Raw genomic sequence first — 20,328 nt, 5'->3', positions numbered from 1 at the left:
TAATTCCACTTTTTGTGTTGGAGATGAGTTACATTTCCATGTTTTTGTATGGAAACTGATATGGGATCTCATCAGTCTACAGGCTTTGTCTCTACCAAGGGGTCTGCCTGGCAAAAAATAGACAGCACAAGACTCTGTAAATGAGATAATGAGTGTCAAGATATGCAGTTAATATTGGATCTCCATAATTCTTGTAGTTGAAGGATCAGACACGCATGGGTTTCTAGCATAATCGCATGATTTATTATGGATGATTACTTCATCTGCATCTGATGCTGGCAGATTTGTGACAGCACCAACTAGAAGCATTATATTCCCTTGAATACAGGGCTGGAGACCCAGGAGGCTGCTGAGGACACTGATCCGCACAAGCATCTTACACCCCAGTGAGCTGTTAGAAGAGAGGCAGAGGTGACGAGAGCTTGCTGGAGCAGCTGATACTGAGAGCTGTTAAAGCCAAGCAATGTGGCACTGCTTGTTTGCAACTGGCCTCAAGTGAAAATATCTCTTCCCCATGCTATGGGAGAGGCTAGAAAATGTGATATAGTGGCTGCAAGAATGACAGGTGGAGAGCAGAATGCCAGCTCTCATCTGAGCATCGAAACTTTCTCTATAAAAAGATTGTAAGGACATGAGAACCAAGCAGATCTGTGGTGTGCCTGCATGTAAGGGTTCATCTGAAGAGGTCGGTTAGTTCTTCTGGAACGGTCTATGGCCTGAGCAAAAGCTAAAACAATGCATACAAAACTAAGGTTTTTTAAAAAGTATAAACACTAAGAGGCAAGATTGAAATTCAGCTAAAGAAACTGCTGGCTGAATATCAAGAAAAATATCCTTGGAGTGAGACAATGGAATAGTTTTCCACATAAATTGGGTGCTGGCCAGATAACGATGGTCTAGATGAGCTAAAAGGTCCTTTGCAGATCAAATGTGAAAGGGAATACAGACATTTGAGTGACTAAGTTTGAGAGGCAGTGAATATCAAGCAGCAGGTGGGCAGCCACAAATATAACCTACGTGACAAAAAGTGATCTGCTACAGAAGCTGTGGCATCCAGTTTGTCAGCCCCTTTTCTGTCCTCTGCTGCTTCACAGCATCTCCCACTTGACATTCCTACCTTTGACGTGTCCCATCCTTTAAATAAATGATGACTGAGAGTGATCCCCTTGAGCTTCAACTTAGAGCGTATTTTTTATTAATTTATTTCTTGCTGTGCTAGATTTCTCCCCCTCCGCTTTTAAAGGCTCCTTTGACTTTAATTAAAATCCTCCATAGGCTTATTGCCTAGAGAGAGAAAGAGCATGTGTATAAATTGGTTTTAACAGTTTGCTGACTACCTACATTTTACAAAGCTCATACAGCCTTCCAGTGTGCATGTATGCAGACAACAAAATAGGTTTTCACATACGCATCATGCTATATTGATTGACTGCCCCTCTGAAATTTATTGCTAACTAATGATGGACAAAAAGGACAATTAGGATTGGTAGACACCTGTGTGCATGTGAAGTTAATGTGGTGTTTACAGAGATCTTAGAGAAGAGTCACATCTGTGGGAGGAACTGTTCTTGGTTTGCCAGGAGACAGACATGGCAGGCTGGTTAGAGTAGGAGAAGGTTTTATGTGTCCGGGTGGAATTTAAACATCTTTGCGATAATTATTTTTGCAACAGAGGGGAAAATGACACAAGCAGCATCTGAATAAAAACGGTAGCTTACATAATTCTTAGCCCTTAATGAGGACAGAAAGTGCCCTACCTCTGGGCATGCATCTCACCATTTTCTTTTGAAGGACAAGAGCGTGACAGGACTTTCTCCTACCAGACTGTGGGATATGTGGTACAGGTCAAATATTCTCAGTATGTTTCTGTTTGAGGTGATGTCTATGACACTTGCTCATGCTGGAGTCATAGTGAAAAGTGAGTGGAATACATCTACTGAGGCAAAGCTGATTTAAGACTGTTAAGACCCCTTCCAACCCAGTAACTCCCTGACATCATGTGTCTGTGATTAAAAACTGAAGAATCAATGAACAAAAGCGGGGGCTTGGCAGTGTCTTCAGGAGAGGTCACCTCACTTTTTGTCAAAATGGGACATTTTACACCCCATATTTGCCATCCCCCTTACATCAAAAAGATCCCATTTCTCATCCCAACTTGAAACTGATCTCTGATGTTACAACAAAGTAGGATTTGGTTCTGGCTGCTTTGGGGATGTGTGGGGATGTTTCAGCCCTGAGGGTAGTCTGCATCCCTCATTTTGCTGAGGTATTTTGGATTTTGAATTTGGTAGGCAAGAACTTCTACTGAGCACCTTAATTTTTGGTGCTGCATGTTCAAGTCTGAATTCTGATTTCAGGGAAGCTGTGAATGTGAAGAGAGTATATTCACTGGTGTATTTTTTTTCCGGTCTTGTGGGCTTAAGCCTCCCTCTGGAGAGTGTTGGCGCATCCTGGAGAGGTCAGTGTCATGTTCTGAGGAGCACTGCTCTTCATGAATCTCATTTCAGCAGGTTGCTTTTTATCGACCACTAGCTCAGCTACTGAAGGACACGCTGTCATAGTTCAGTAAAGGCCAGAACCTCCTGCACAACACATTGCACGTCCTGCCTGGGATCACTGCTTTTAAGCCAGGTCTTGTACACTGAAGGCTTTATTTTGCTTAACCCTGTCAGTCCCTTTCCTTCCTCTCAGGGAAGGTCCAGTCTGTGGGGGGTGGAAATAATCATCTCCTGTGTACTGTAATTGAACATGGAGTGTCCCCGCTTCTTTATAATTAGTGTTTTGGGAAGAATAAGAGAGAGAAGGGTTCATGTTACAGAATCACAGAATCACAGAATGTTAGGGATTGGAAGGGACCTCAAAAGATCATCCAGTTCAATCCCCCTGCCGGAGCAGGAACACCCAGGTGAGGTTACACAGGAAGGCGTCCAGGCGGGTTTTGAATGTCTCCAGAGAAGGAGAATCCACAACCTCCCTGGGCAGCCTGTTCCAGTGTTCTGTCACCCTCACTGAGAAGAAGTTTCTTCTCAAATTTAAGTGCAACCTCTTGTGTTCCAGCTTGAACCCATTACCCCTTGTCTTACTGTTGGTTGTCACCGAGTAGAGCCTGGCTCCATCCTCGTGACACCCACCCTTTATATATTTATAAACATTGATGAGGTCACCCCTCAGTCTCCTCTTCTCCAAGCTAAAGAGCCTCAGCTCCCTCAGCCTTTCCTCATAAGGGAGATGCTCCACTCCCTTCATCATCTTTGTGGCCCTGCGCTGGACTCTCTCCAGCAGTTCCCTGTCCTTCTTGAACTGAGGGGCCCAGAACTGGACACAATATTCCAGATGAGGTCTCACCAGGGCAGAGTAGAGGGGAAGGAGAACCTCTCTCGACCTACTAACCATCCCTCTTCTTATACACCCCAGGATGCCATTGGCCTTCTTGGCCACAAGGGCACAGTGCTGGCTCATGGTCATCCTGCTGTCCGCCATGTTGTTCAAGTCGGTGTCTAAAAGGTGGAATACAGGAGATGAATCCAGTGACAGTGTTGTTTGTATTGCTTCACTGCTCCCCTGGGTTTGACCCTTTAGCCCAGTGGTCTGAAATCTTTGTTGCTTTTTCACTCTTTTTTTTTTTTTTTTTTTTTTCTTCTCACAGGATGAGATCTGACCTTATTTAAAACAAGATACCTGAGTAGGTATCTATCTAGCTTTGTCTACTATTTCACGCCTCTCTACCTTTTTTCAATTCTGCTCCTGTTGTGCTCTTTGCCTGTTTAAGTGAAGAATATGATGCATAGCCCCAGCGAGTAGAGGTTTTCCAGTTACAGCTTCCCAGAAACACCTTTCCTGATTTCTGCATGTTGTGTTGCAGCTTGTTCCTTCCCTGTTATTTTATCCGTTGGCCTTGAGAGGTTAGAGGCCCTGGACTGGCAGATTCTGGAGTTGCATCTCGTGGTAGCCATAGATGTGCTTTTCAGCACTGCCTTCCTTGGAAGAATCCATGATGAGTGCAAGGATGTGGCTTTGCATCTCAGAAAAACGGGAAGAGTTTTGAGTACAGCTGTACTGGGACTCTCAGCTCTGTTCTGAAGTGCAAACAGTTTTGCTCTAGTTTCTTACATGGGAAAATCTAGGCACCGAAGTTAATCACAGGCAAATCCACAGCAAAACTGGAAAGAACAGAACAAAGGTGTCCTGGCTGCTCCTGTAACTGCTGGACTACTCTGTGAGTGGTTAGTAATTCCCTCTTTGCTATCTTGGCTGAAATTCTGACATAAATTATTCTCTTATCTTTCAGCCCATGCATACTTACAGCAAACAAACGTAGCCTTAGCCCTCTCCACAGGAGAGAGCTGATGGAGAATTGCTTTATAACAGGCACTAGCAATATCTTTTGAATCCCTGGATTTTAAAGACAAATTGAAAAGATACCAGTGTAACTAGTATTGCAGGTAGAAATGTCTTGCATCTGAATATTTTCTTTCTATCCTTTTGTATAAAGTGAAAGGCTATCGGGATGCTGAGCATTTGTAGAGGATGATAGCTGTGCAGAGAGAGCAAGATAGGTAACAGTTAGTTTGGATTCCTTCTCTAAAGATGAGTCCTGCTTCCTTTGCGGCTGCAGGCAGCTCCTTAGTGGTTCTGTTTTATCTTCACTGATGTGGGGCTGTGGAGCTCAGTTAAGAGAATCCTGTGGAATGGCTGAAGATCTTTATTAATGTCGTTCATGGTAGCTGAAGAAGTGCTGCTACTGCATTTCTAGCTGGTGTAAAATTTCTAGAGATAAATATGACGTGTTTTGGTTTATTCAGTTTGTAACTTAATGTCAACCATTGCAAGAAAAAAATTGCTACTGTAGATCAGAGTTCATGTATTCAAATACAGAAGGGTGAGTTCCAACTCCATGGGATTTAAGGAAATAGCGTTGAAAGACACTCAAGTGAAATGGAGACTTTTAGCAAATCATGGCTATAAAGTTTTTGGCTTGGTGGTTTTTTGGTTTTGGTGTGTTTTGGGTTGGTTTGTTTGTTTTGCTTTTTCCCTGCAGGTAAAATTTACTTTCTTGTTCTATATCATCTGAAGGACACATACATTTTCTGGGATTTTGGGAGTGATTTCTGGGGTTCTGGGATTAGACATCAAATTTAACAAGATGATATATATCTTTGAGGAGACACATTTGATGTACCACTTAGCCTTCCCATAATTTACTGCCTGCCTCTGGTCTCTGGAGGGCAAGGGGTTTATCTACACTCCAACCTGATTTTATAAATAGCAAAGCAGGAGAGGGAAAGAGAAAAGCAGGCTGGGGACCTGCCTGCTAAACTGTTATGATATGATGGTGATGCAGGTAGGTGACATTAAATGCTACTGTCTGTATCCTTAATTGTGAGTTGTCATCCCCTTGGCCATTTGAGGATGATAATGTGCTGTTCGTATTCCAGATTTCTATTCTTATTTCTGTTCTTAATCATAGGTCTGTATGTTCCAACATTCAAATGGATATGTATAATTTAAAAACAAAACCTCAGGTTTTTTAGGAGTGGGGTTTTTTGTTTGTGTTTTTAGGGGGGTTTTGTTTGGTTTTGGTTTGGAGGTTTTTTGGGGGGAGGGGGGTTGTGAGGTTTTTTTTTGGTTGGTTGATGTGGGTTCTTTTGGTTTGTGTGTGTGTGGTTTGTTTTGTTTTTTGTAGTGGTGATGAGAGGGAGGAAAGATATGAGTATACCTTGAGTGGGTTTGCATGTGGTTAATTTTCCTGCCTCAGAAGTGTAGCAAGTTGCCAGTATCAGAAAGCCCAGATGGAAAAATGGTTTCTCCCAAGATATAATGAAGATTAAACACAAACAAGTGGGGCTGGGAGGTAAGGGGGCTCTTGCTTTATAGATATTTGCCATTTCTGATTTTGCAAATAGCTCTGCAGTGTCGTTTGATCTATGCTTCAGCATAATATTACCAGGAGATATTTCTGGCCTTTTGCTTTACAGTCAGATCCCTTTGCTGCACTATTTAGGATGAAAATGCAGTCAAGTATTAACATTGAGACTGTTTATGTAACTTCCCACTGCATGGAACCTCTCCAAAATACCCTGCAATTGATGGAGGGGATGAAAAACAAGAGCTGGATAGAAATAGTGCCTGCTCTGGGATTTATATAGGTCAACCAATTTCAATAAATAGAAGTTAGGCTGTTGATATATGCCCATCTACTTAAACTGTCATCAAAGTTCACTTAGCTGCATTCCAGCAGAGATTGCTGGCAGTTAAAGAGATGTGAAAGGCATTGTTACAGAGGACTTAAAAAGGAAAAGGAGGAAGAACAAAGAAATAGCCAGGCAAGGAGATCTCACAAGTATTACACTTTCAGATTCCTAGTGGCACTGACAAGTGTTGATAACTCTTTTAGCATCTGCCTTCGGAACATTGGAGTCCCACTTTCCCACCCTTCCCTTGTATCTGTCCATTTAGGATGCTCACATATGGCATAAGTCTAAATGTTCCTTTTTTCCTCTTTTCTGCTGGAACATATTTAATTTGCTTTGAACAAGAGCAAACCCAAATCCCAGGGCCTCTGAATTAGGGGGAGCTATGGAGGGGAAATACAATGAATGTCTTAATCCTGTGTCACCCTGTCTTTGAGACACTGTACTACATTAAATTGATTTTGCAAATGAAAGCGAAAAGCTAAGCAAAAGCCACCAATCTATTTTGCCTAAAGATGATTTTAGTGCTCTTTATGTTCCCCTAAATGACAAACCAATTTGTTACCTGACTACATAAATATTTGCCTATATTAGCACCAGAAATGTTTTATTTTTATTAGCCCAAACTTTATCTTTTTATGAAGACACAGGGGCCCAATAAAATTAGTGTGCAAATATAAAACCCAATTTGCATTTTTTCATGGTCAGCAGAAAAGCTGAGCAAAATCAATTTGATATTAGGTCAGCATATACATCAATAAAGCATATGCACACACAGGACCGTTGTAATGGTCGCTGTAATTTCTACGCTGCCAGAGTAAAGAGATTAAATAATATTAAATGCTCCAAAATAGCTTTGCTTTTAAGAGGAATGTAAAAAGAAAGAGACACTTTTGCACAAAATGGGCAATAAAGGATAATAGTTGCACAATCTCCAACTCTAAAACATTGTGACAATGATCTCAGAGGCAGGCTTCCTGCTAAACAGCCCCAACTCAGCAAAGCTCTTATGCCAACACTTCTGTTTGAGCGTGCTTTTAAACACTATAGAAGTCTATCAAACAAATCACGTATTTAAGCACCTGACAGAGTTGGGGCCAGAACCTGGAAGAAAATCTAGAACTTGAGAGATTTGGAACCGGTTTGCAGCATTACATGCAGGACCATTGCTAGGTAGAATGTCCATGCACAAGTGAGGCTTTGCTGAAAAAAAAAAAACCCTCTCTGTACTCCAGATGAGATGGTCTAAACACGGTGATAGGTGAGGTGAGTCAATGAGCAGCAAGGGCACCTTGTAGCATTGCTCCCCTCTGCAGACCTGAGCTCTCATGGGTTCTGCATGGGAGCCAAGATGCTGCTGCCTCCCTTTCCAAGTACAAGTACATCGGAATGGCTGTCTGACTTTCAAAAAACTGTAGTTCAATCTTTGCTCATCCCTCTGTGGTACAAATGGCATTATTTTTACCTTCTGTGCCACTTAGTTTCTTTGTACCACTCCAGGCAACTATGAGAAGGTAAGAAAGTAAGTGCTTTTGTTTATTTGACCTTGCCAAGTCCAATGGGAATTGGTAATGACCAAAATGGTGTTGTTCTGTACTCTATGTTGCCAAGATGTGTGCTCTTACCCAAAATGACATTTGTGACCACAAGTAACAAAAATAAATGGGATTAGGTGCTAATCTGGTCTCCTAGGAAAAGTCGGAGTACAGCAAATGCCGCTTGGATTTAATTTGCTAAAACAGGTTAATGTGGTAGAGACTAGGCAGTCAGGACAGCAATGACATCAGTGTTTGCTTTTGTTGCAGATGCTGTGGTTCTGTTGGACACAGACAAGTCGAGATAGCACAGTGAAGTGTAATGCAATAAAATTATTTTGATTTCTTCTGTGGAGTCTTTAACTCGCAGGGTTTTGACTATAAAATGCTGGCAACAGCCCACCTCACACTGCAAAGTACCAGAGAAAGGAAGATAATATGGAATTTATTTGTGATGGATACACATTTTATGAAAATATACGTGTGTATTTAAATCCAATGCTTTTTTTGGGCCTATGTTTTTAGGGTGGTGGATTTACATTTCTTCTGATTAGAGCCTTCTGGTCTTGTACAGATGGGGTGAAATGTAGGAGGGGAGAAAGGCAAGGTTTTCCTAGTGCCTTGCCCCAACTTTGAAGTCTTCTGCAAAGGAATGGAATTCTCTTCAAGTTCTCCTGATGAGCACTGCCAGTTAAAGGCTGTCTGAAGTAGGCTACTAGGGTCAGGCTTGCTCTTCCTTTGTACTCCATCAGCCTCACTACTAATTTGTGCCCTTGCATCATTACCATACCAGTACTACAAGACTTAAAGAAACCACAAATCTGCGGTCTCTCTTCAGTCTGTTTCTGGTCTGCTGTGGTAGCAGGAAAGATCCTGGATGTTGAGCAAAGTTCTACCTCAGGTCTGTTACAGCACTTCATTCTGGTAGTGCAAATGGGATTACATAAACTTCCTATTTCTGCATGAGACTTCTAGATACTTAATATTAAGCTATTACATACAAATACTGTCATTTTCATGTTTTAATAGTAACATAAAAGTTAAAATGGAATTAAAATGGCTAAGTTAATTTGCTGCCTTCCCATGAAGGTTTAGATGTTGATTTATTTTATTTATTTATTTTTTTTAAGTAGAAAATGTTTTCTGTGGGACTCTGTTTTAGTTGCACTAGTGTAATATGTAACCAAGAGTGGAAATTGCTGTTTCCTGGTTGAGAGTTGGGGGACTGTGGCCAGTGGGATTGCTTTAAGTGGTTGGCTTGTATGTGCTATAGCAGTAGAGGATAAAGAACATGAGTTGAGGTCCAACCAGTGTAAGTGATATTGAGAGTGAGAGATCCAAGTTGTTTGCTTGCAGCCAACTGGGTTTCTTTTCAGTATGGCATTTGCTTGGTGTTTGTCACCACTGTGGTAGTTTTAGAGCCAGAATAGATCTTGAGGTTATTGTTATTTATTCTGACTAGCACCTTAGATCTTCACAGCTTTGCCCAGGGGAATTCTCTGCTGAAGAGGATGGTGGTGGGTGAGTAGCAGGCTATGAGGGTGTAACAAGTAGTGGCAGATTGTTTAGGTCCCTGTCGGATTCTTGAGTCAAGGCAAATATTATCGTGACGATGGTAGTGGTAGCCTTCAGAGGGAAAATAAAATGTTGAGTTCAATCTTCAAGATACTTTCTGGAAAAGAAAATATAAAAGAAATAATTCCAGAAATCTATCAATGTCTTCTCTTGGACAACTTTTTCAGCAAATAGTTTGGTTTCTCAGATGCATTTCTATGGCAGTCGGAAAGGTAGAAGGGGTACCACAACAGACTATTTCACTACATTTTCACAATTGGCAAAGTTGTGGCTAAATGGAGCGTAGCTTCCTGTCATTTTGCTTAAGTGCTTTTGGCATCTACTGAGCAAAGCTATACACTTCTAATCTTTTTAATTTTGATTGATCTTTTCAATCCTGAAGTAGAAAATAGGATGCGTTTTCAACGTATCATTTAAATTAAAATATGAAACAGTGTTTTGTAGTTGTTGTATCCATTACTGGTTTGATGGGTTAAACTTGGCCAGCTGCCAGATGCCCAACCAGCTGCTCCCTCTTCTACAGCACAGGGGGCAGACAATAAGATGAAAAGGCTTGCGGGTTAAGATAAAGGGATATATCACTTACCAGTTACCATTGTGGGCAAAGCAGACCTGGGAAAAAATTATTAATAACTATTGCCAATTAAGATAGACTTGAACAGTAAGAATCAAAGAGAAAAATTAAAACACATTCCCCAACCATCCCCCATATTCTCCCAGGACCTGTTTCACTCCTGACTCCTCTACACAACCCTATTCCCACTAATGGTTCCAGGGATGGGTACTGGGGTTGTGATCAGTCAAAATTGCTCCTCTTTGCTGCTCCTTCCTCCTCATGCTTTCCCATGCTCCAGGCATGTCCCTTCCTGTGGTCCTTCAGGAGAATCTGGTCCAGCACAAGGTCTTCCATAGGCTGCAGTGTGGATATTTGCTCCAGCCTGGTATCTCCAGAGTGCCCCAGGGGAGTCTCTGCCCCAGCACCTGGAGCGCTCCCTCTCTTCCTCCTCTGACCCTATTTCTCACTATTTTCTTCTCACTCCTCACTGCCTTTGTGGCATTTTTGCCCTTCCTTAAACACTCTGTCAAGGAGGTGCCACCACCTTTGCTGAGGGGCTGGGCTGTGCCCTGTGGTGGGGATATTGCAGATCCAGCCTGGGGCAGCCCAGCCTCGCCTGAGAGCTCAGCCCCGCACTTGAACATGGACACCTGATACAACTGGTAACGGAAAAAAAGAACACAAAGCTTTGTTGGTGGTTTGGGTTTTTTTTTTTTTTCAATACTGACTACCATAGTTATGCCTGACCATACTTATCCTTCCTTTCTCTCCCACTCTTTCTTTGTTAGGCTATCTGTAAAACCACAGACAGAGAAAACAGTGCTGTTGCTGTTTGGACTTAGGGGACTGTTTGAAGGTCTGTGCATGAACATACATATTTGCCAGCCTCTTTATCACAAGATGTTACAGAGACCAAGACAAGTGTGTGAGGCAGAACATATGATTTCAAAGACCACCTGTGGTATGTTGGGACGGATGGGTTACAATGTGCCGGTGCTGGGTTAGGTCTCAGACTGAGAGCCCAGCCTGTAAATAATGCATGTCCTGTACCAGCCGGGTTAAAAGTCTGCATCTCAAACTCTTGGGTGTTAAGGTATTCAGTACAAACTACTCTTTGGTTCATATTGGAAGCCCTCGGTGCACCTCGTCCCATACACTGGCTAATGGGCATCCATGTTGCTTCATACGTCCCTCTTCTGCTAGCATTTTTGGAATAGCTGAACTGTGATTGAAGAGGACCTGCAAAACTGAAGGCCAGTCTGCCAGTTTGGTTTCTTCCCATATGTTGACAGAGCCTGGTATTTAGGCAGGGGTTTCACTTATCAAAGCACTCACATCTAGGAGACATTAGTGAATTTTCCAGGCTTTCCAAGCTGCATTAAAGATGCAAAAATGTTAACAGAAACATTTAAGAATTTTTTTTTTCTTATGCAGATGCACACATTCTGAAATCCAAACGCTGAAAATGAAAAAGACTCTTAAAAAAGTTAACAGGTCACATTATTTCATCCAGCTCAAATACCAGAAAGAAATGCACATGTGCACAGCCACACACGCCATGTGCTTTACTGTTTCTGTATGAATAATGCAGGATGTTGCTTAAAGAAAAAGATTTACAAAGGTTTGGGCTTGACAAACTTGGAGAGAACATCTGCCACATGAAGATGGGCAGGCAGCTGTGCTTGTGCTCGTGTTGAGCACTGCAAGTCTAGGAGGCTGTGTACTGTGGAAGGGTCTGTACATTGCAAAGTTGCACATTCACACTCTGCAGCAAATGTACTTGGCTGGAAAGTGAGTGATGCTTCAGGACTATAGATCAAGGTGGAGTGAAGTCACTTGGCACTGAGTGCAGGGTGGAGGGAACTGAGGTCCTGGTTTGCACCCAGTGCTACATCTCCCGTTGATTCCAAGCAGCTTCACAGAGAGCCCTAAATTGGGAAAGTTCTCTTCAGCCCCAGAGCAGAATGAACGGACTAATGATTTTAATAACTATTAGAAAGGGTGAAGCATAAATAACCAAAAGGCTGTAATTAAAAACAAACAAAACATACCCACAAAAAACCTCAAACTAATCCTCTGTCTAAAAGATTTCCTGACCCAGGAGCTGTTCCAGCTCCAAACAGTGGCCATCATGTTGCTGAGTATCACTTCTGTGCTGAGCTACTGCCCCTTTAATGCTGTTTTTCCAAGAGGAGAACTTTCCCCTTGCAAAAGTGATCCCAGCTTTCTCCTTTTGCTGGTTAAAGTTGGTTTCCTGATTTATCTCCTTCCTCCCACACTAAATGTAAATGCAAATGATGTGGGGTGGTCATCAACTTCTAGCTGATGGTGTTGTGTTCCTTTTTGCTGCCTCCCACTTCTCTCCTGCAGACAAAATTGACCCCATGAGCTGATGCGTTTGTCAGAGACATTCTTTCTTATATTTCTTTGCCTCTGGGGCTCAAGAACACCAGAGAAGAGTGGTGAAGCTGGAGCATGAAAAGAACAAATGAATGGTTGAATTACAGTGTGAGCAGCTGTAGGACATCTAGAGAGGTTAAGGAAATAAAAAAGAAACCTGCAGAGACTGTCTCCTGAGAACAACCAAAAATATATCAATTATTCCTGTGGTCCTATTAAGTATGGTTTACCTTTGGGGAAACTGAGTATTTCTAAGAATTCAGGAAATTAAAAAAATAACTCGGGTATGGTCTCAAGGACTCTCAAACATATCTGAAATTAAAAGTGTGTGTTTGGGTATATATGTAATCCATCTACCTAATTGGGGGGGGCGGGGGCGGGGGCGGGCTCGAATTAAGATTTCAATCTCCTTTCAGTGTGTAAACTTTTTCTTTCAAAAAAAAGATTTGAAATCTGGAGCAATTGAATCTTGCTGTGACTAGTATAACTCCTGCTGTGTGTGTTCAGATCTAGATAAGACATCTGAGGTCCTAACCTTTTATGGTCTTTAAAATTCCCAGAACCCATTTTGAAAGAGCACAATTTTTATTTCCTGTTTATTAAATGCTGTCACTGCACAAACAGAAAAAACATCCTGTTTGACCTATGCAGTTTACAGCTGAGGCAAGTGGCCAAAGTCGTGTGGTTCCAATACTGGGGGATTAACCCACGTTAAACTCAGTGTAATTGGGATCTAAGTCTCCCTTCCACCCATCAAATTATAATTTCAGTGGGAAGTTGTAATTGTTGAATTGAAATTGAATTGTAATTGAAATTGTAATTGGGAACTGAAATTCCCTGAAGGGAATAATTGAAATTGTTGAAATTGAAATTCAAATTCAAATTGAATTGTAGTTGTAGTTGGGAACTGAAATTGTTCACTTCACCTTTCAAATTACAATTTGAAGGGGACCCAGCATATTTTCCCACCCTCACTGGAAAAGGTTGCTGGAATTAATCCTCGTCTCTTTTCCATACTTTATTTTTGAACATCTCTTCCAGATGCAATCCCAAATAGTTAAAGCTTTTTTTTAAAACAAAACAAAACAAACAACCACCTAACAAAAAACTAACAAACCAAAAACCCCACGAAAAATGCAAACAAAAAACCAACCTTCCCAAATTCCCCAGAGCAAAGCCCAGTAAATGTCATTTGTTAGCACTTCACGTTGTTTGGCCCTGTTAAGGCTTGTACCGAGTGTAATGCAGGGTGCAATTGGCTTTATGTTGTGAATGGACCCCTACTGCTGTTCTTGCTGCCCCAGGGGAATATTTATCACAAGTGAGCGAGCAATTACAGTGCAGTTAAACTGGCTGTAGTAAATCTTGGTTTTTAAAGAGAGCTAACTTTGTTGCAGGTTTGGCTGTGTATCATTAGTTTTGCAGCCCCTGTGCAGTCTGCTATATGGCCTGGTACAGCGACCCAGGGATGCTGCCTCCTTGAATTATAGATTATGCTTATTTATAATGTATGACCAATTTTAATAAAAGGATACGCTTTAATATTAATGGCCCTTCATGTCCTACCTATGGGACTCAGTTTAAGAATCTTTCTCTCTTTTTCTGTCTGTCCCCCGCCACCCCCTCCTGCTGCAGAGAACCTGTGTCCAGGGGCTGAACAGAAAGTGGTGTTCATCACTGCACGAGTCCACCCTGGGGAAACACCATCTTCCTTCGTGTGCCAAGGTGAGTGTCTGTATGACGATGGCAGGTCTGCTAAGACCTGACTTCCTATTGATGCACGTGTTGGTTTTGTGTAAATTTGGATCCGATAGAAGGCTGAGTTCATGCGACAGGTTTTTTTTTTTTCCACAGTGAGGATATTAGCAGAATCTCTCGCCTCTCCCCAGCTACTTGTCGTCTTTGGGGCAGTAGGAATATATTACCTCGGAGTCTTGTGAATGTTTGCTGGATTGGGTCAGGACTGGACTGTGAGCTCTTAAGCTGTTCAGGAAGAAATGACAGTCAGGCTCGTACATGTGCAATGTGAACATGTAAGGCTCCTTTCCTTAGGAAAACAGACTGGAAATGTTCAGGGAGTGGTCCTCCCTTAAGTGCTTATGTTTTCTTGCTGTCTAATATCTTCAGCTTCTTTTCCACTGCAAAGCAGTGACCCTGGCTCTCCAGTTTAATTCCAAGAGGCTTCTATTTGTCTGAAGCTGCTGCTGTGAGGAGCACAGCTCCCAGTGGCTGACAGCTGTTCCCTGTACAAAGCATTCCTGCTAAAAATAGAAAGCAAATTGCCCAGTTCGTGCTTTTCGAAAGAGTTGTAAATCTCAGACTTGTGGGTACAAATAAATAAATAATCCTGGCATGTGTTCGTATAACTTCATTGTATAGGTCTGAAATATTGTACTTATGGTATGTGACTTTCTCTGGTAAATTGCTGACAGTGTAAATCAATGTAACTTCCCTGAAGCCAAGGCAATATGCTAATTTCCTACATCAGCTTGGATCTGGCCCTGCCTAGCCAATAAGTTGCATCAATCAAGCATATGCGGAGTTTATTGTAGTGGGTGCTTGTAATGCCACAGATCGGTTTGTGACTGGCCCTGTTGGTACCTAAAGACCTCAGTGGGAAAGGTCTGGCAAAGTTGCATGGTCTTCTTAGTGTGTTCCTCATCCTGCAGGGTCCTGTGTCTGGCATCTCTCTAAGGCAAAAGGTCAACAGCTGTCAGTTCAGCTGTCCTAGCCCGATGGGCTAACAGGACACTGGGTCTTTTGCCAGCCCCAGAAGTAGCAAAGGTAAAACTCTTCCTATAATAAAACTGTGCTTCAGACTGAGAGCAGGAAATCTCAGCGAGTTTCCCACCTCCTGTGGTGGCATAGTCAATGCAGGGCATTATAGTACACATGATGTTTGTTAATGAATATGGATTTTTAATTGGATGCTTTGATTCCGTTTGTGGCTGCTGGCATGGCCCTGTGAAATGAGGGCTGAGGCATGCTGCTGAGGTGGTACTTTGTAAATGATGTTTTGATAATGGAGAGTTTATTCAAAAAGGGGAAAAAAAAAAAAGGAATGTGAAAAAGCGGGTGGCACGCTTTGCCTGATGAAACAACTGGATGGAAGTCACGCTCTGATTGTCTCAGAGAAACTTCGTGTTTTGTAGGAAAAATTAAAACAAAAAAAGAGGGGGCAAAATATGAAAAAGAAAAAGGAGGCATCCATCTTGGAGAAGCACATCAGAAACTTGCTGTGACTGCAGTTATAATGCATGCTTGACTCACTTGGAAATGCACGGATCTGAAGGCACTGAATTCCGCTGTGCATTGAGCCATTCTGCTCGGTGCAGATGAAGCTGCCTTGTGTGTATAATTAGTGTCAAGACAAGTAGAAATCACAAACATCTCAAGGCCATTGCTGCATTGTTTCTAGCATTGCCAAATATGAAATTAGGTGCTTTCTCCATCTTTGGAATCTTCTGTGTGTGAGAGTCAAAAGAAGGGATAAAAAGGATCCCTTTGGCAGTCAAGTGAGGGCACAATGAGGAATTTAATTTTTTGAGTCCTGGGAAGCATTTTGGCAGAGTTAGGTGTTACAGATTTAATATCCAAATGCCAGTGCAGTGCATATGGAACATGTCAGGATTTTTTTTTTTTTGGTAGAGAGATTTCTTCTTGAAAGCTTGATTATGTTCACCACCTGAAGTATTAAGATATGGAAGCTAATCTCAAAGATTCCCCAGGTGCAAGCAGCATCTTGTATTTGGAAGAGCAGAATTGTGACTGCTGAGGTTGGGTGAATCAGCCAATAAGGGAATAGATACTGAGTTACAAGTCGTTTTTTTTTTTTTTCTTCTTCATTTTTCTCCTTGGTTTCATTCAGTTCAGATTCTGCTTTCCTCATTAACACTCTAAGCACATAATTAACTCCTTAGTCATTTTTTCTACCTGTTTTGAGGTAGTCAAGACTCTCCCTGCCCGCTTTGGCCCATTCTCTGCTAGGGATATATAGATATGTGTAGTCCAAACGCCAGCTTCCTGTGGCCTGACAGCAGCTCTCTGTTGCATCTTCCATTTTTTGATTAGGCAAGATACTCTGAGAAGCACGTTGTCCAGCCTTGATACATCAGAATGTACTAAATCCTGCCTATTGGTCCTTTGTCCTTTGTTTTACCCACAGGTTAAATCTAAGCAAGAATCTTTGTGTTCCTGTGGAAAAAGACCATAAGGTCATCTCTTCATTCAGAGCTGTATTGTTTCTGTGTCATCCTTCTTCATATTCCAGTATAAAGAATCCACTGGCAAATGAATTTTGGATACAAATGCCCCGTCTTCCTGCAGATGTACAAGTATTGTAAACTTGGATACACACCTCTGTCTCCTTACAGCTGTGCAGTGCTTGCAGCAGTAGCCAGACCTCTGTAGAATCATTAGGCACCTCCTCCAGCAGTTAAAAACAAGTGCCATAATATTTCACACATGGTGCAGCTGCTGAGCTGTAGCTCACTTCCTTAAAAGGCAGACAAAACCCCAGAGGGCCTCTTCATAGAAAGATGGATTAAGAACCTTTTGTTTCTGTTTTGGTTTTTCAGGAGTTATTACCATGCTTCAGGCTAGCCTTTTGGGGAAGTTTTCCTGATGGTTATTAACTGCTTGTTGTGAGGTTCAGGGACAGAGCTGGAGAGTTAGTCCTCAGAGAGTATATTCACATGAGTACCCTTTACATCCAAAGGTAGGGTGGTGCTTCCAGCCTCCTTAGGCTGTGACGGTCATCGTGAGCATTGTTGCTTGTGTGGTGTTTGGAGATGAGTAGGTAGGAATAGGGTCTAGGGTGAAGAGGGCTGTTGTTTTCACTTTGCTCTTACAGACCACTTTCTAACCAACCGGAATCACCGCTCTTCCTGGAGGGCTTTTATAGTGCAACACACAACAGTGTGAATTCATCTTACACCTTGAACTTCTCTCTCATGGGCTGTTCAGATTTCTGAGGAATTTTTCTGAAGTTGTGGGTTTAGGTTCTTTTCCTTTCTTAGATATTTTTGCTAATTTTCCTTCCCCCCAATATTTTTATTTAAGAAAACATATGCTATTAATATTTTCTGACTTCCACATTACACTGTTAAGGCAAGTAAATTATTAACCCTTAAAGACAGGGTCAGATGTCAGATAATGCCTGTATATGTATGTAGTGTGCACAAATGTCTGTGTGTAGAACCTGTGGAAGTCCAGACTCTCTAAAAACTGGTGATAAGCCAACTTCCCAAAGGCTTTGATTTTGTCTCAGATCTGGCAATAGGAATTTTTTTCCCCAGTATTCTTAGAGTCTTATTTTCCTTCCTTTGGCTGCTAGATTTTATTTTCTTTGTGAGAGACAAGCAACTGTCCCTCACTAATCATGTGCATGGAAAGTTGTAGGAGACATGTGGTGACTACTATGTTTAAATTTGTCATGTATGCTTTGGCTTTTGCCACCAGTCAGTAATTGCAAGCTTAAAGCATGTCTAGATGTACTTTCCTCATGTACTTTCCTCATAGTCTTAGCATGTTCTATTAGTAGGATGTCATTTTTAATGCATTTGCCAGTGTGGCATCCACCATGTCATCTAAGTGTAAAAATGAAAATTTGTACTCTAAATGTTGCACTCTAATCTAGTTTGCCAGACTGGGAGCCCAGAATGGAAGACCCAGTGCAAGAGGGGAGGGAGAGGGATTCCACAGCCGGGTTTGTAGATGCCGAGCATCTTCTGCTAAGTGTAATTTGACCTGAAGGTGACCTTGAAGATGATGGGCTGAATAAGGAGCAGCCATTAAAACAAAAATACAAGGAAAACAGACACCTGGGACTCTTATCCATAAGAAATGGAGCAAAAATGACTTTTCAATCAATCTTTTTTCATTACAGCTTCTTGAATGAATGCTCTGTCTTGCTTCACCTTAAATCAGATGATAGTAAATGAAAACCTAGACTACTCTGGGCAATGTGTCTTGGTTTTCCGTTAACACTCTTGGTCTGTGTTTTTAATACCCACCCTCTCACCACCAGAGGGCAGGAAAAAGTCTGAAAACTTTTATATAAATTTTGATTCTAAGTTTTTAAAGAGCAGAGTAGAAAGCGATAGACTGCCTGAAAACCAGTCTCCCACTAGCAGTCTCAGGAGTCCTGCTGTTGCACAATAACTCACTAGGCTGGTAATTAAACTTGCTGTGACCAAGGTTCTCTACATGCCATGAAGGATTTTATTTCTAGACAGATTCCAAGATTGCCTCTTAAAAGTAGTGGCAGTCTTCTAGTCCACTTCATGGAGGCAGCGCCTTCAAATGCTTTGAATTTGATCCTGCAGGATCCCTGAAGGTATTAGTAAGAGAGTGAAGTTGCTACAACATGAGTGGGACTTGATGTTTTGGTTTGTGTGGGTGGGTTTTTGGTTTTGTGTGGGAAAGGCAGCTGTGTGTGTGAGAAGAGTCATTTTGAAATTTGTTGCTCCTGCTTGGAATTTTAGCCAACCTCTGTCTTTTATTATGAGTAAAGAAGAGGAATAAACTGTTAGGGTTAAAAGCTGCTTTTCTGCTTCCTTCACTAAGCATAAATCTTTTGAGTATTAGGGCATAAGTGATAGTAGCTGAAAGACAGGACAGGGCATGTTTTAAATGCAGCTAATGAAGCCCTTACATGTAAAAAGAACCTTTCTGAAGGGACAGACTTGATGACCTTGCTTAGCTGTTTCCAGGAGATAAATTTTGCCTAAAGAAATGAAACCGAGTTCTGTAGGCATTGGTGTAGCATGCTTTTGGTAACAGTAGCTGTGCTAGAGAAAAACATTGAACCCAGAAAGTGCCTGTTGTGGTAAAGATGGAGCCCTCAGAAGCTTGAGGGCATTATCTGCCAGATTTCATATCAGACTGAATCTGACCCTGAAAAATGCGTGGGTTGCATTAGTTCTGACCTCACTTAATCTGTTGTACTGTTGCTTCTAGGAAGCTAAATCATCTTCATTTCTCAGCTACATTTCCTACGATAGGAGGAAAAAAAATAGGATTCAATAGAGTAGGGAATGTCTCCGAATGTACAAAGGCTTAGTTTGCCATTCATCTTTGGGTGCAGGAGTTGTTCTGCCTTGGCCATGCAGCAGGCCTGCAAGTGTGCTCTGATGTAGAAATGCCCTTTGGGGGGCTGTTGCTATAGGTCATTTGTGGGCTGCATTGTTAATACCAAAGAGAACTTGAACCAAACAGAAGCTCCACTTTAAGGGAGTTTTATACTCTTGTCACCCCAAAGGTATAGACACAGAGCTTCCATTCCCTTTCAATACTTGTTGTACCCTTTGCAAACCTCCTTTTCTGGGTGCAATCCGTAGGAAAATGAATCTGATATTGCACCGTTCTGCCCTAGAGGGGATTGCCAATTTTGCAGAAAGCAAAATCTTTCTATAAAATGAATGGTGTTCTGTATGCATAAGATGATATGCATATTTGTGGCAGGAGAGGATGGGAACACTCCTCTGTTCATTTAGCTGCAGCTTAGCGGTTACAAGCAGTTAAGGTAAATGGCGAACAGAAGCTGCAGTTCATGGTCTCTTTTATAGGGGTTCAGGAAGCCAAACGATGAGAAGCAGACAAAGACAACAAAATTCAACAGCCCAACCATAGAATGAGCTGCAGGGCTCTCTTAAAGTTGTTAGACTGCATTCACCCTTCTCACTAAGATTATTTTTTTCCTTTAAGTGCACAGCTCCTAAGCTTTAATACAAAGGGAAACACACTCTCCTTGACTTCTAAAGCAACATGAAAAACACTATTGTCTGTCCCTTGTAAATCTCCTGGATGGGATTTTAGTGTGCAGTATCCCAGGAGAGAGAGAGGTTGTTCTGAGAATATAAAACATCCATATTGGAGTAATGAAAATAAAAGCTCCTCTTAAAATTGTGTTGATGTAAATAGACCGTTAGAAGATTTTCTGCTACCCAAAGTGACATTAGCTGTTACAAGATACAGGTTTTGAATCAATTCACTGTAGTGTCAGGCAGGTATGAGAGGTTATACACCTGGTTTCCTGAGCTGGAGGAAATTTATAATGAGGTTAACCTTC

The 20,328-nt window shown here is 41.8% G+C and overlaps 1 protein-coding gene across 1 annotated transcript in view; it reads left to right on the top strand.

Annotated features, from left to right (window-relative positions):
- The window catches only part of AGBL4 (AGBL carboxypeptidase 4), a 922,470-nt gene that overhangs the window by 687,836 nt on the left and 214,306 nt on the right, over positions 1-20,328 (top strand). The window contains exon 7 of the mRNA XM_065655883.1: positions 13,893-13,982. Coding sequence (XP_065511955.1) covers positions 13,893-13,982 — 90 coding nt within the window. The remainder of the gene's footprint in view (positions 1-13,892; positions 13,983-20,328) is intronic.

This window comes from Caloenas nicobarica, chromosome Z, assembly GCF_036013445.1.
Source record: "Caloenas nicobarica isolate bCalNic1 chromosome Z, bCalNic1.hap1, whole genome shotgun sequence".
Classification (NCBI taxonomy): Eukaryota; Metazoa; Chordata; class Aves; order Columbiformes; family Columbidae; genus Caloenas; species Caloenas nicobarica.
This window is presented reverse-complemented; position numbering and strand designations above follow the sequence as displayed.